This window comes from Theropithecus gelada, chromosome 2, assembly GCF_003255815.1.
Source record: "Theropithecus gelada isolate Dixy chromosome 2, Tgel_1.0, whole genome shotgun sequence".
Lineage (NCBI taxonomy): Eukaryota > Metazoa > Chordata > Mammalia > Primates > Cercopithecidae > Theropithecus > Theropithecus gelada.
Window position 1 is genome coordinate 42,293,777 of NC_037669.1, and position 13,583 is coordinate 42,307,359.

Here is a 13,583-nt window from a genome sequence, read left to right on the forward strand (position 1 = left end):
GCTTGTAGTTTGGATATCTAGTGCAAGAAATTTTAAATAACAGTATGCCAGATTATTTATACTAAAAAAGAAAAAACAAGTTCACCTAAAATGTAGTTTCTTTTGCTTACTAGGAAAATTAATTTGTAAACCAGAGTCATATGATGTAAGTATAAAAGCAAACTGTCCCACCACAAGGCAGGCTCAAAGTTCAATAAACAGTCATCAGATACTGCAAACATCAAGTCAAATAAAAGGAAACTGTAAGGAGAAGTAATCTGGAAAAAAAATAAGACCAGAATACATACCGTCTGTATAAAAGAAAAAGATTACAATGAGATTTGGATGCAAAGAAATTATAATTATAACCTGGGTACATAGGGATATAGTACAGAGTTATTGGTGAGAAAAAATTACTTAGAATACTAATTGGTGCCAGCATTCAAACTGCTATTTTGAGTTTAGCACCAAAGATCTCAGGGGAAATGAGGGAGAATTCCAGAAGCTACACAAGTTAATAAAATACAAAAGCAAAACAATTCAAGTGACAATGACTAAGAAAATGAAAAATAAGTGAATAACAGCCTGAATACAGATGGTAAAAAGAGAGAGAAATTATTACATCTTAGCAAAAGAATAACATGCCAGTTATGCTCATCACTAAGTAGTACACAATGATGATAACCTCTGAATGCAATTCAGGAATGAAAATCAAGAACATCTTTGCTATTACTGGGGATAGAAGTAAATGGGTAACTCTAACAAGAGGACCACTGAAAATACAACCATATTCATGCATTAAAAAGGCAATAAAAACACACAGGGTGCTGATTACTTTGCTGTTTTCACTTTGTGAAAGCTAATCAAGCTGTATTTGTGAAATTTTCTACACCCATCTACACATGTGTGATATATATGTATGTTTATGCATGTATCCATATATGTATGAGAGGGGGGGAGTAAAAAACAGAATTTCCCTGAGTATAGGTCTGTCTCTATTAATGTTAGAAGTAGTAACTGTTAAACGTATTTAAGTATACGTTTTTAAAAATTAGATGTACTTTAAACTACATAACTTCCCTTTCATCATAGTCTATACTTTAAAGCTGTACTCCACTGAGATTTGCCATCTATTTTTGTTTTTTTTTTTTCTAAATGTTTCAGCCTTGGGTACTAGATTAGAATTTAACAAGAAATAGTTGTGAAATGGGAAAGCCTAGAATTGATGGCAAACACATATGCATAAAGTGATGATAGAAACAGCCAAAGAAATGAATTAAAGTAAGCAACCCTACTACGAGGAAATCATTAACCTGGAAAAAAAAAAAAAAAATCTAAGAAATGGTATTGCTGAAGTAACAAATGGTGGCCAAATAAAATTTTCACTTCTTTTATTGTTTTAAACTATTATATTCTTAATATCCAAGAATGGCACCATACAAGGAAACAAGCTATCATGCAGCTGTAACTACTTACAAACTGTAATTCCACTCATTATTTTTCACTGTCCTGAACTCACTAAATAAGGCTACAACTGAAATCTGCATACTGAAGGTTTGATGTTTTCTCTCTTCCCTTTCTTAGTCTCTACCTTCTGGTGCTCAGTTCCTTAAATAAGGAAAATGAGAATCCAAAGCTGAAGTACTTCTGACCTCCTATCAAGTTTCCCACTCCAGGTTGAGGTACGCCTGGTTCCCTTTCTCCATTTGGATCAGGACTCTGTTGCTGGCCACTTTGCCGGTTCCACTCTGGTTCCTAGCAAATGCCAGGCTCACCTGGAGAGCAAGTGAAAAGAAAGGCTCACATCAGAAAAATAAACCCAGATTGCAAACTCTGCAGAGAACACTGCCTGAGTCATCTGAGCAACTTTCCAGGAAAGGCAGAGAGATCAATGAAGATGGGAAAAGACACAGGAGGATGAAGGCTTACTGCAGTTTATCACATTAAGCTTTTAGAGGGGACAAGAAAGGCAGAAAAGGGGAAACTAAGCCAATGTAATTCAAATTTACAATTTTTCAAGGATTATCTGTCTAATATTTGGAAACAGAAGGCAATATATTTATTTCTAGCTATTTTTATAAGCTTCTATAAGAAAGTTTGGGAATGCCACATCTCAGCATTGCAAAGGACAGTACAAAGATACTGGGCCTGGACTCAAAGAACCAACAGAATAGGCTCACAGACCATGCCATAAACCAGACCAGTCTCATGACAAGGGCTCAAGTCTATCTGAGACCTAGATGTCACTGAGCTTGAGAATGCTCTTAGCTAAAAGGCATTGTTTGCTTCCAAAATCCTAGATTCCACCCATGTTCACCTTCAGTACCTGGACAGCAATGCTCAAAGCAGGCACTTTTATCTCCCTGGTTTGAGGTACCTTACTGACTTGGGAAGCCAGAAAGAACATAAAAAGACCCTTCACTAGGATTCACAGTTCTTTATCTATGGAATGAAGAAATTAAGTTTGTTCACAAGATTTATTAGTGAGCTGAGCCATCAAATTTCCTCTTGGCACCACACAGTATGACTCTCCTTCTGGAAGAGAAATGACAAAAGCCCTATTCCAAAGCTGCACTATTCAACTTTTAGTAAGCAGGTAAAAGTATCAGGGATAGCTTACATCTGTGTGCTCTCCAAGAAGACAGAGGAAGGAGTAACCTCCAAGCTTCCCAGAGCATGTCTAATTACTTGAAAACATGGTAGAGCAACAAGTCTCCTGGCTTTAAGGTCTCTCTCAATATACTTGCCCTTCTTGCTTCTAGGTGGTCAAAGGTCCCCACTAGTCACAGTGGAGAAAGAACACCATGGTGTCCTTAAATGTGCACATAAAAAAGCTAGAGATGGCCCTTAGATAACAAACAGGTTGGTTATTTCTCAGTCTTAGGACAGCTAAGACTATCCTCATAGAATCATGAGGTTATCACTTACAGAGGAATCATTCTGCAATATTTCAGCCTAATTATTAGTTTGCACAAGGGTGGAATCTGGGAGTTTACGTAGAAGCAAATTAGAGATTTCTGAAGGCTTTCATCTTCAGATGTGTTAAAATACAAGTTCCACAATTACAGAGTAATGAATTAAAAAAAGATGTAGAATGTCTTAGCCAGAAGAGGGCACTGTCTGAGAATATACTTGTACTTTTTAAGGAGTACAAGGGAATGCAGAGATGTGGAAAGATCCATTTCTCCGACTTTTTTCATTTTAGATCTGAAAGGTTATATGCCATCTATCTTTAATGCATAAAAGAACTAGACTTCCACAACCACCTAATAAAAACTGCCAGATCAAGGAGTAAATTCAGTTATCTCTCATCTACTCTCATTCCCAGAGACAGGATAGAAACACTTTTTTCAGCACGAACAAAATAACTTTCCCTACCTCCCTCTTCCTACAAAGCATTTCAAATGATAAACTGCAGTAAGGTTCCTCATTTGGTCCCTCTGGTTCTTGGCAGGTTGCTTAGGGGATCAGGCTCTGTTCTCTGCAGTGTTGTTTGTCTGGATTTCCTTTTTTCCTGAGAAAAGTCTCTCTCTTCCCTTGCTCTCAGGGTGAACGTGATTATTTTTCAGGTGTCTGATGATCCTGGCCTTAGATGGGGACCAGAATTACAATCCAGGAGGCAGCTAGCAAAACAGAACCTTAATTCAAATGAGCATGGGAACTGGTAAATGTCAAACTGGAGAAGAAAAACTGATGGGACATTGAAGTACTCTACCTTTTCTGGATTTCTTGTTTTTCCTCTGGAAGGAACTCATCACCGCAACAAAGAGTGTAAAACAAAAAGAAAGAAAGGATAGGAGGAAAGGAGAGAAAACATCAAGGCAAATCATCAAGTTGTAGGAATAATCTATAATGGTGTGGACAGTAAGGAACCTGGGGACAAGAGCTATCATTTACAAAAATGCCCCAGTGTCTACATGGTTCCAGTCTCAGAGTAAAGAACAGCACACAAGGGATGGGGGATATCTCTATGATTAACTAGTTTTTGGCCAATATTTTCTTAGAAAGATAATCCCATTTTGTGATCAACTTGGCATCTAACCAATTTTTGTAGTTACATAGTCTCAAGGTCTAAGCCTTTGAGATTAGATCCTACAGGTGAGAATTTAGGGATCACATATATTTGTTACTAATAAAGGCACTGACTCAGTTGGTTACTCCAGAGAAGTTTACTAAAAAATCATCAGTTTACTAAAAACCCAACTTTATCCGGGCGGGGGGGAAATAGTATTTTAGAATTTCTAGATAACTTCCAGGATGACAGTCAGCTGACTGTTGGTTTCTTTTCTTATGAAAATTACTGAATTCCTGGCTGGGCACAGTGGCTCACGCCTATAACCCCAGCACTTTGGGAGGCCAAGCAGGTGGATCACTTGAGGTCAGGAGTTCGAGATCATCCTGGCCAACATGGCAAAATCCCGGCTCTACTAATAATACAAAAATCAGTCGGACGTGGTGGCGGCCGCCTATAATCCCAGCTTCATGGGAGGCTGAGGCAGGAGAATCACTTGAATCTGGGAGATGGAATTTGCAGTGAGCTGAGATCTTGCCACTGCACTCCAGCACCGGCGACAGAGCAAGACTCTGTCTCAAGAAGAAGAAGAAAAAAAAAAAAACAAAATTCTGAATCGAGATTACAAAATTTCCTCTTGGAATCTCTTATATAGTAGAGTACTGAAAGCCTAAACTGACACAGCAATAAGGACACAGATTCCTGACAAGGTTATCTCCTTATTGGCTTTTTGTGGGGTGGAGGAAGAATTAATTAGGAACAGATTTGGGAATTAATGAGACTCTGATCTAGCCCATGTTACACCATCCTGAGAAAGTCACCAAGTATCATCTAAAACTCCCTCAAAACAAAGTTTATGTAGCCCACACTTAAGTTCCTAGCTGTAATGGCTCCTCTGCTGTAAACATTTCCTGATTAGAGAAGTATTATCCACAATCAAAAAACATTTTAAATGATTAAAAATGACAAGAATTATAAAGAATGTAACGAAGGCCTACATGTTAACAAAGCTATAAAAGCAGCTTGCAATGCAGTTGTCAGGAATATCATTATAACAAACTTAATTCTTCATACAGATAAAAATTAGTAACAAATTTGTGTACAAAATAAAAATTTTCAAAGGGAATTAAGTTATGAGGCAATAAATAAAAATTATTCGCACCTGCAGTGTACAATTCTCTTTTCGTTTGAGGAACTCCACAAACCTTGCCACTACTCCTGGTGTGCTGATAACTTCATCAATAGGAGGGTTAGGTTCTGTTTCCCCATAAAATAAAAGAAAAAAAAAAAGTCCTTTGATTTCAATGCAAGAACTTGACACTCAAAACTCCTTAATATCCCTCCCTCCATTTACCATCTCTCATGTTCGAAATCTATCCAAAACAAATGAAATGTCAAATTGGGTTTATCACTTTGAGGATAGGGTAGTCTGAAAGGTTTCACAATGAAGACAAGTCTCAATATAGGAATAAAGGATGGGAAGAATTCTTAAAAATTAAAATTACTGCATCCACTTTTTAGAAAACCTAGAAACCAGGGGGCAAAAAAACCCTCAAAAGACCATTGTTACTGTTCTGGTATACTTCCTTCTAGCCTGTTTCCTATACATGGGTTTTAAGTCTAACTGCTCTTGTCTGTTGTAAATCGTCTTAAGGAATTGCATTACAAGATTCTCAGTAGGCCTGTAGAATTTAATTGTGTACCTGTAGGAGCTAGCAAGAATTTACGAAGACTGACTTGCCAACTTAATCTCACTTTCATTCATGATAATACAGTATCCTATAAATGATGTCACTCAATCAAAACTTGTAAGGCAAATAGGAAGGAAATGTCATAGACAATCAGATTAATAACTTCAGTCAGAGACTGACAAAGTTACTGATAATATGCATGTGGCAATGCCAGAAAACCGGCTATTAGATCACAATACTACTAGGGAGACTCTTACCCAAGTCAATGGCCTTACTGAAAGAGATGACTAACGGTTCAATGTTAATTTGGAGAGGACTCTAATGACATGCCATTTACCTGGTTCAACATTTCTATTAACCACTCAGGTAAACACAAAAAACAAATTTGATGATTACAATAAACTAGTTAATACGCTGAGTTACAGAAATAACACAGAAAAAGAACAACAATAAGTCAGAATAGGCAACAACAACAACAAAAAAAAACAGAAATAAAGCAAAGTTCAGTATCTAAATTGTTTAAAACACAATTTTTAAAAATCTACATGACTTTACAAACAAAACCTACAACAGTTCAAAAAGAAAAGCACTAGGGAGTTTAGTTTGCTGAAAATTCAACAAAATATTACTATGCCACGACTATCAAAATAACTAGCTACCTTGGACTACATTATCAAAATAGACACTCTCAGGGCAAAGAAGGTAACCTCTCACCATACCCTAAATAAATAACAACATATCTGAAATACTGGATTCTAGTTACCACATTTTTAAGAGGGATGGTGGCAAACTAGAATACATGCAGGAAGGTAGCAGAATGGTGAAAGCCCTTAAAACAAAAAAGCACATTACAGAAGAAAACCATTAGGCTTAGCATGTTGAAAGAGATAAGACTTTTTTTAAAGGGGTGAGGAAGTATACATTTCCTTCAAATATTTTTAATAAGCAGTCTGCAAAAGACAATTTTTTTTTTCGTCTATAGTGGTAGCTTTTTATTCCACTTAACTTCAAGGGATATATTAAATTTTTTTTAATCACCAATGACTCTAAACAACCATAACTTTATACTGGAGGGTTTAAGTATTTACTACCAATATTATAATCTGGTTCAGAATTCTTTTTACTTGCCCAGGTTGATAACAAATTTCAGATTCCATTCTACACTAATTATACCAAAAAAAGTAACTACTGGCTGGGCGCAGTGGCTCATGCCTGTAATCCCAGCATTTTGGGAGGCAGAAGCAGACAGATCACGATGTCAGGAGATCGAGATCATCCTGGCATGTAACTGTAATCCCAGCTACTCAGGAGGTTGAGGCAAAAGAATTGCTTGAACCAGGGAGTTGGAGATTGCAGTGAGCTGAGATTGTGCCCAGCCTGTGCTCCAGTCTGGTGACAGAGCCGTCTTTAAAAAAAAAAAAAAAAGTAATCACCCTGCCCACCAGTAAATCCATTCTTAACTTTCAGTGGTAAATTGCTGACATTAAAATCAACAATCATAGCTCTTTCAAGGAATATTTTTAAAGTTACTCTATAAAAAAAAGTTAATCTCTCAATTTGAATTAACATGAGATACTGACTACTATTCTCTATAAGGTCTTTTATAAAATAACCCAAAAATGAAAATAATTTTGCTTTCTGATCCTGGTAAGATCCCACAAATACACAGGAAACTTAAAATTTAGGCATGGTTCACAATTACATGTATGTCTACGCTTTTATCCTTTTATTGATAAATATACTCCAAAACAAATTATCTGTGGTATAAAAAACAGATTATGGGAAAGTAATTTTGTAGAGAGATGAAAAAATATACTCAACATATTCATAGCTCACCTTTTGAAAGCAGTTTCCTGAATTTCTGTGTTGCTGAAAGCTGTTGCTCTGGGCTTTTGGAAAATATCATTTCAATCATGTCAGAAGTGATGACACCACCCTGGGATCACAAACAAAAAGAACATATAATACATTATCAACCTTAATTCAAAGGAAACAAAGGAAACAGATATCATGGCCAAGTTATTAAGTTAACCATACTTCCCCAGAAGTTACACAAAGGTAGGACAATCTTTACATGTAGAAACGTGTAAGATGATTAATAATATAATGAAGCCAAATTCTCTATCATTAAAAAGCTCACAGTAGAAAGTAATCTTACTAGTAAATAAGACAAGGAGCTTATTGCTCTTCCCCTTCTTGTTCATCACATAGTTGGCTCTTCTTTATCAAAATTAAATGTTAAGTTTTAAAAGATGGCTTTTCAAGACCTCCAAGCCTAAAGTAGCCACTCTATCTCTAACACATCACCCTATTTCAATTGTATGCCCAGCCCTTATTACACTCCCAGATATTTTTCTGTGTTCCTCCAGTACACTGTAACCTCCTTGTAAGCCCAAGACTCTGTCTGTCTTACCACTCTATCACACTGAGGGCTGGTGTACTGCAAATGCTCTGCAATATTTATTGAATGAGTATATAGAGTGGTCCTGTATAAATCTAGCCACTGCCAAATTCAATAGCTGACTCTTAAACTTATTTAAAATTTATTTCTTGTTATATTAAAACTTTCCAGTTTCCCACTACCTCCTTGCTTTATTAGAATGTTTCCATTTCCCACCATAACTCATCCCCAGTATTAGCAGTTAATTTTCTTCTCAGGGTTATTTGTCACAAAGAAACAAAGTTCTCATTTCATGAAGGGTAACAGTCAACAAGATGAACTGTAAAGAAAGCTGCACTAAGCTGCAAATGCTGGATGACTGGTAAGCAATATCTAAAAATCCTCATAGGGGAATATATGAAGCATTCTACTCAAGAATCAGAAAAGTATTTTCAAAATTGCAAGACTCATTCCTAAAGGTTTCTATATGATTTGTTATGAATATGTTTGCATAAACACATTCATATATATATATACACATTAAGCAAATATCTTTTTCTTCCCTCTCTTATCCTCTTATAGCAAGCTGTACTGACTTTACATCACACTATTTAAGTACTGTTAACTTTACATTATAATATTTAAGTCACAGGCTATCAAGGACAGGAGTGAACATCACCCAAAGATTTTGCATCCTCTTCTGCAGAGTAACTACAGATGTGCCTCAACTTACAATGAATGGGGTTATGCCCCACTAAATACATCATTAAGTTGAAAACATCGTAAGTAAAAAATACACTTAATACACCCAACCTACCAAACTTCATTGCCTAGCCCACCTTAAACATGCTCAGAACATGTACATTAGCCTAAGCTGAACAAATGATCTAACACAAACTCTATTTTATAATAAAGTGCTGACTATCTCATGTAATTTACTTAACGCTGTACTGAAAATGAGAAACAGAGTGACTGTATGGGTATTCCAAATACGGTTTCTACTGATTGCATATGGCTTTCACACCACTGTAAAGTTGAAAAATCCTGACTTGAACCCTCATAAGTCAAGAACCATCTATATATTTTCAGTTGCACAAAAGAAAGTTGTAATCTGGCTGGATGTGCTGGTTCACGCCTGTATTCCCAGCACTTTGGGAGGTCAAAGCGGGTGGATCATGAGGTCAGGAGTTCGAGACCAACCTGGCCAATACGGTGAAACCCCATCTCTACTAAAAACACAAAAAATTAGCTGGGGGTGGTGGCGCACACCTGTAGTCCCAGCTACTCAGGAGGCTGAGGCAGGAGAATCACTTGAATCCGGGAGGCAGAGGTTGCGGTGAGCCGAGATCATACCACCGCACTCCAGCCTGGGTGACAGAGCAAGATTCCCGTTTCAAAAAAAAAAAAAAATGTTGTAATCTTAGATAAGGTACAGCTTTGCTGTTACCTTTATTTGAGATAAAGTATATGGTGTAAGGAGATGTGTATGGATACAAACTGGCAAGGGGTAGACTATGATGGTTAATTTTATGTGTCAACTTGACTGGATTATGATATCCTGGTATCCAGTTATCTAATCAAACACCAGTCCAGATGTTGCAGTGAGAGTTAATTTTTAGATGTGATTAAAATTTAAACCAGTATGCTTGACGTAGACAGCCCCATAATGCAAGTTGGCCTCATCCAATCAGTTGAAACCCTTAAGAGCAAAGACTAGGTTTTCTGAAGAAAAAGGGATTCAACAACATCAACTCTTAACCTGAATTTATACTGGGCCAGTGTGCCCTACAGATTTCACACTTGCCAGCTCCCAAAGACATGAGCTACTTTCTTAAACTAAATTTTTTTCTCTCATTAGTTCTGTTTCTCTGGAGAACCCTGACTAATACAATCCATAAAACACTTTATATTCACTTAACAGTTCCTCTTTTAAAAAACTGGAAAGACTAGCTTTCTGAAGGGCCTAGAAACTTTCATTACAAAATGATGGCATTGGCTATGTCTGTATGAATTACAAAGGAAATACTACTACTACCCCCCCAACTCTCAAAGAAAGTTGGTTCATGTAAACTGGCGATCTATGAAATGAAATAAAAACAAAAACGACAAAATACCATGAATAGTATGCCACCATTTACCAAAAAAAAGGTGGGGGAGAAGAGAACATTTTAATATACAAAAGTTCTCAGAAAGAATAAATAAAAATTAAATCTAGATAGGTCTAATCCATACAAATAAAGCATGACTTCAACAGAAAAATCCAACAGTTCTGATGTGGAATCAAGTTTTTAAATCATACAAACAGGTCAATTTTGTAAATGAATTAAAAAATCATTATTTTCTTTAAAGTATCTCTTATGGCTGGGTGTGATGGCTCAAGTCTGTAATTCTAGCACTTTGGGGGGCCAAGGCAAAAGGATCACTTGAGGCCAAGAGTTCACCTGGGCAACACGGTGAGATCCCGTCTCCACAAAAAATTTTTAAATTTGCCAGTCATGGTGGCACATGCCTGCAGCCTCAGCTATTTGGGAGGCTAAGGCAGGAGGATCACTTAAGCCCAGGAGTTCAAGATTGCAGTGACCTATGATTGCACCACTGCACTCCAACCTGGGTAACACAGCAAGACTCTGTCTCTTCAAAAATAAATAAATAAATAAGGTATCTATTATTATTCAACTTTTAAAGAACAATTTTATCTTATAATTAGCTTTATAAGTTTTTATAGCAGAATTAATCCTTACAGTTTAACTGCACTTCATCCAAAATATGAACCATGAAATTAAGCATATTCTTTTTAAAAATGAAATGCCAAGTACTTTTTGTAGCCATCTAACCTTTTTTTAAAACTCAAAAGGAAATCTACATCTCATATCTTCATCACAAAAACACCAAAAAGAGTTCATTATCTTACTGGTGCCATCTCCATGTTATTGATCTGGGCCTCATGAAAGCCTCCATCTGACATAACTTCTTCTTCTGTTTCTTCTTCTGCTGTAGCAACATTTCTCCGCTTGAATAACTGAAATATAAAAGATTGGTAGTAATGTAAACGTAAATTCTAACACAAGGGAGTTCAACATTCAAATACTAGGCACCCCATTCAAAGTGGAGTCTTTGAAAATCATTTTTAAAATTCTAAAGTCATCGGCTTTTACTGATGAGTAACCATTTCAGATTTCTCCATAGTCTTACAATCAAATACAATTAACTATCACAATGTGTTATAAACAACACTTGATAAGGTAAAACTTACTAAGAGAGGCCTGATACTACATGACATGAAAAAAAAAAGTTGGAAAAAGGAGCTGGGTCATGCTTGGACATTTTCCTCATCCCTTTATGTAAAGTATACATCAGGACAGTCCTAACAATGTACCAGGGAAAATGAAAATAAAAACTATGTTCAAATGACTTAATACTTCCCTCCTAATCTCCAAAGACGGTGGACTGAGGCTTCTGACCTTCCCAACCTATCCAGCAACCAGTGGCAACAAATGATGACTGCTTAAGCACTACCTTTAAAGCAGCCCCGTTAATTTGTATAGGCAAAGGAGACTAGTTCTCTCCAAAGTCAGCCAACTAGGGTGATTACCATTATATTCTTATGAGTCCTGGGCAGCACATTTATTCATCAAGCCATGATGGAGTAACAGTAACTTACCCTCTCTCACCCTAAACAACTGAAAACAGACAAAATACATAAAATAATGTTTCAGCCATTGGACAACAAGAAGCACAGAGCAGTGATCTCTCAGAAAGCAACACCCAAGATAAGCCCCATTACTGCCTGAGATTACTACGCAGACAGTTCCAGGCTGCACTGCAGGGAAGGTAAACTCAAACAGAGTTTAGATGCTCCTTGAATTTGAGGAAATAACAGTTCAGAGCTGAGAAGGCCAAGAGACCTAAAGTTCGCAAGGCAGAGTACAACATAGAAAGAACACCCAAGATCTACAGGAAGTTCCCTCTGAGATTTAACTTAATACTAATCAGCACATAATCATATTCTTCCAGAAGACAGAAGCAGAGATAGTACTTCTCAACTCATTCTAGGAGATCAGCATTACTCTAATACTAAAACCACCTACCGAAGACCTATTTAACAGTAGTTTCTTTTACCCAGTACATGTCCAGCTATCAAGAAAAAAATACAAGGCATACTAAAAGATAAAAAACACATTTTAAAGCAACAGAGCAAGTATCAGAACCAGATTCAGCTACGGCAATGATATTGGGATTATCGGACCAAGAATTTAAAACTAGATTAATATGCCGAGGGCTTTAAATGAATAAAGTGGACAGCATACAAGAACAGATAGGCAATGCAAGGAAAGAGATGGAAATTCTAAAAAAGAACTAAAAAAAGCAAGAGATCAAAAACAACAGAAATGAAGAATGCCTTTGATCGACTTTTTAGTAAACAAGACACAGCTAAGGAAATAATCTCAGCTTAAGGAAATCTCATTCAAAATCTTTAAAACTGAAAAAAAAAAAAAAAAAACAGAAAAAGGACTGACAAAAGTAGAATAGAGTATCTATGAACTGAAACAACTACAAATGGTATAATAAACATGGAATGGAAATATCAGGAGGAGAGGAAAGAACAAAAGAAATATTTGACACAATAATGACCGAGAATTTCCCCCAAATTAGTATCAGACACCAAACTGGCAGGCCATGGCTCACTAATGCAGGGCTCCATAACAACTGTTGCAGCACTAACTGAGTGGTTAAGTTAAATATTAAAAGCTGAAAAAAGTCAGTGCCCTTATACAAAGGCTGGAATGTAACAAAAGCCCACCAAGAGTTTTGCCTGGGCCTTTCCTGGGCCTTAAAACATAACAAAGAAACTCCCCAGGCCTCCACAAACAAGTTTATTGGAGGTCTGAAAGAATGCCCCAAACCTCCCTGAGCAGGAGAAAAGATAAGGGTAATCACCCCAGCACCTGGATTAAGTAAATTTACTGAGACTCCAGAGGAAGATCTTCAAGACTCGGACCTTAGTTAGAGATTGAAAGAAGTTAATCGCTTATGTCTTCAGATAAATACACACTTACATGTAGACATATAGCTTAAAAGGTATATAATATCTGGAAAACTTTGTAATTTTGAGTTGGTCTGGCAATAATTTCTAGGCCTTCTCCCTGTAACTGGTTACAAAAATAAAAATTCTCTTCCTCCCCAGTTCATCTGCCATCTCGTTATTGGGCCACGAGAAATAGCAGCTCAACCCTCAGTTTGGTCTGGGAACAAAACCACAGGAAGCCCAGAGAACACCAAGCTGGACAAAGGCCAAAAAAATCCCACTAAACCTAGGGATATCGTTTTCAAACAACAGAAAATCAGAAATAAAGGAAAAACAATCCTAAAAGACAGGGGGAAAAACACTGTACTTACACATGAATAAAGATAAGAATGATAACCACACATGCCAGAAGAAAGTGAAGTGAAATATTTGAAGTGTTGAGAGAGAAAACCACCAAACTAGAAACTCTGAACCTTGCAAAATCATCCTTCAAAA

General features: G+C 36.8%; 1 protein-coding gene across 1 annotated transcript in view; it reads right to left on the reverse strand.

Annotated features, from left to right (window-relative positions):
- Positions 1-13,583, reverse strand: part of KPNA1 (karyopherin subunit alpha 1) — a 99,502-nt gene that overhangs the window by 34,027 nt on the left and 51,892 nt on the right. Inside the window, exons 3-5 of the mRNA XM_025375083.1 lie at positions 10,974-11,081; positions 7,519-7,618; positions 5,154-5,248 (exon numbers count right to left, since the gene is read on the reverse strand). Of these exons, the coding sequence (XP_025230868.1) occupies positions 5,154-5,248; positions 7,519-7,618; positions 10,974-11,081 (303 nt within the window). The remainder of the gene's footprint in view (positions 1-5,153; positions 5,249-7,518; positions 7,619-10,973; positions 11,082-13,583) is intronic.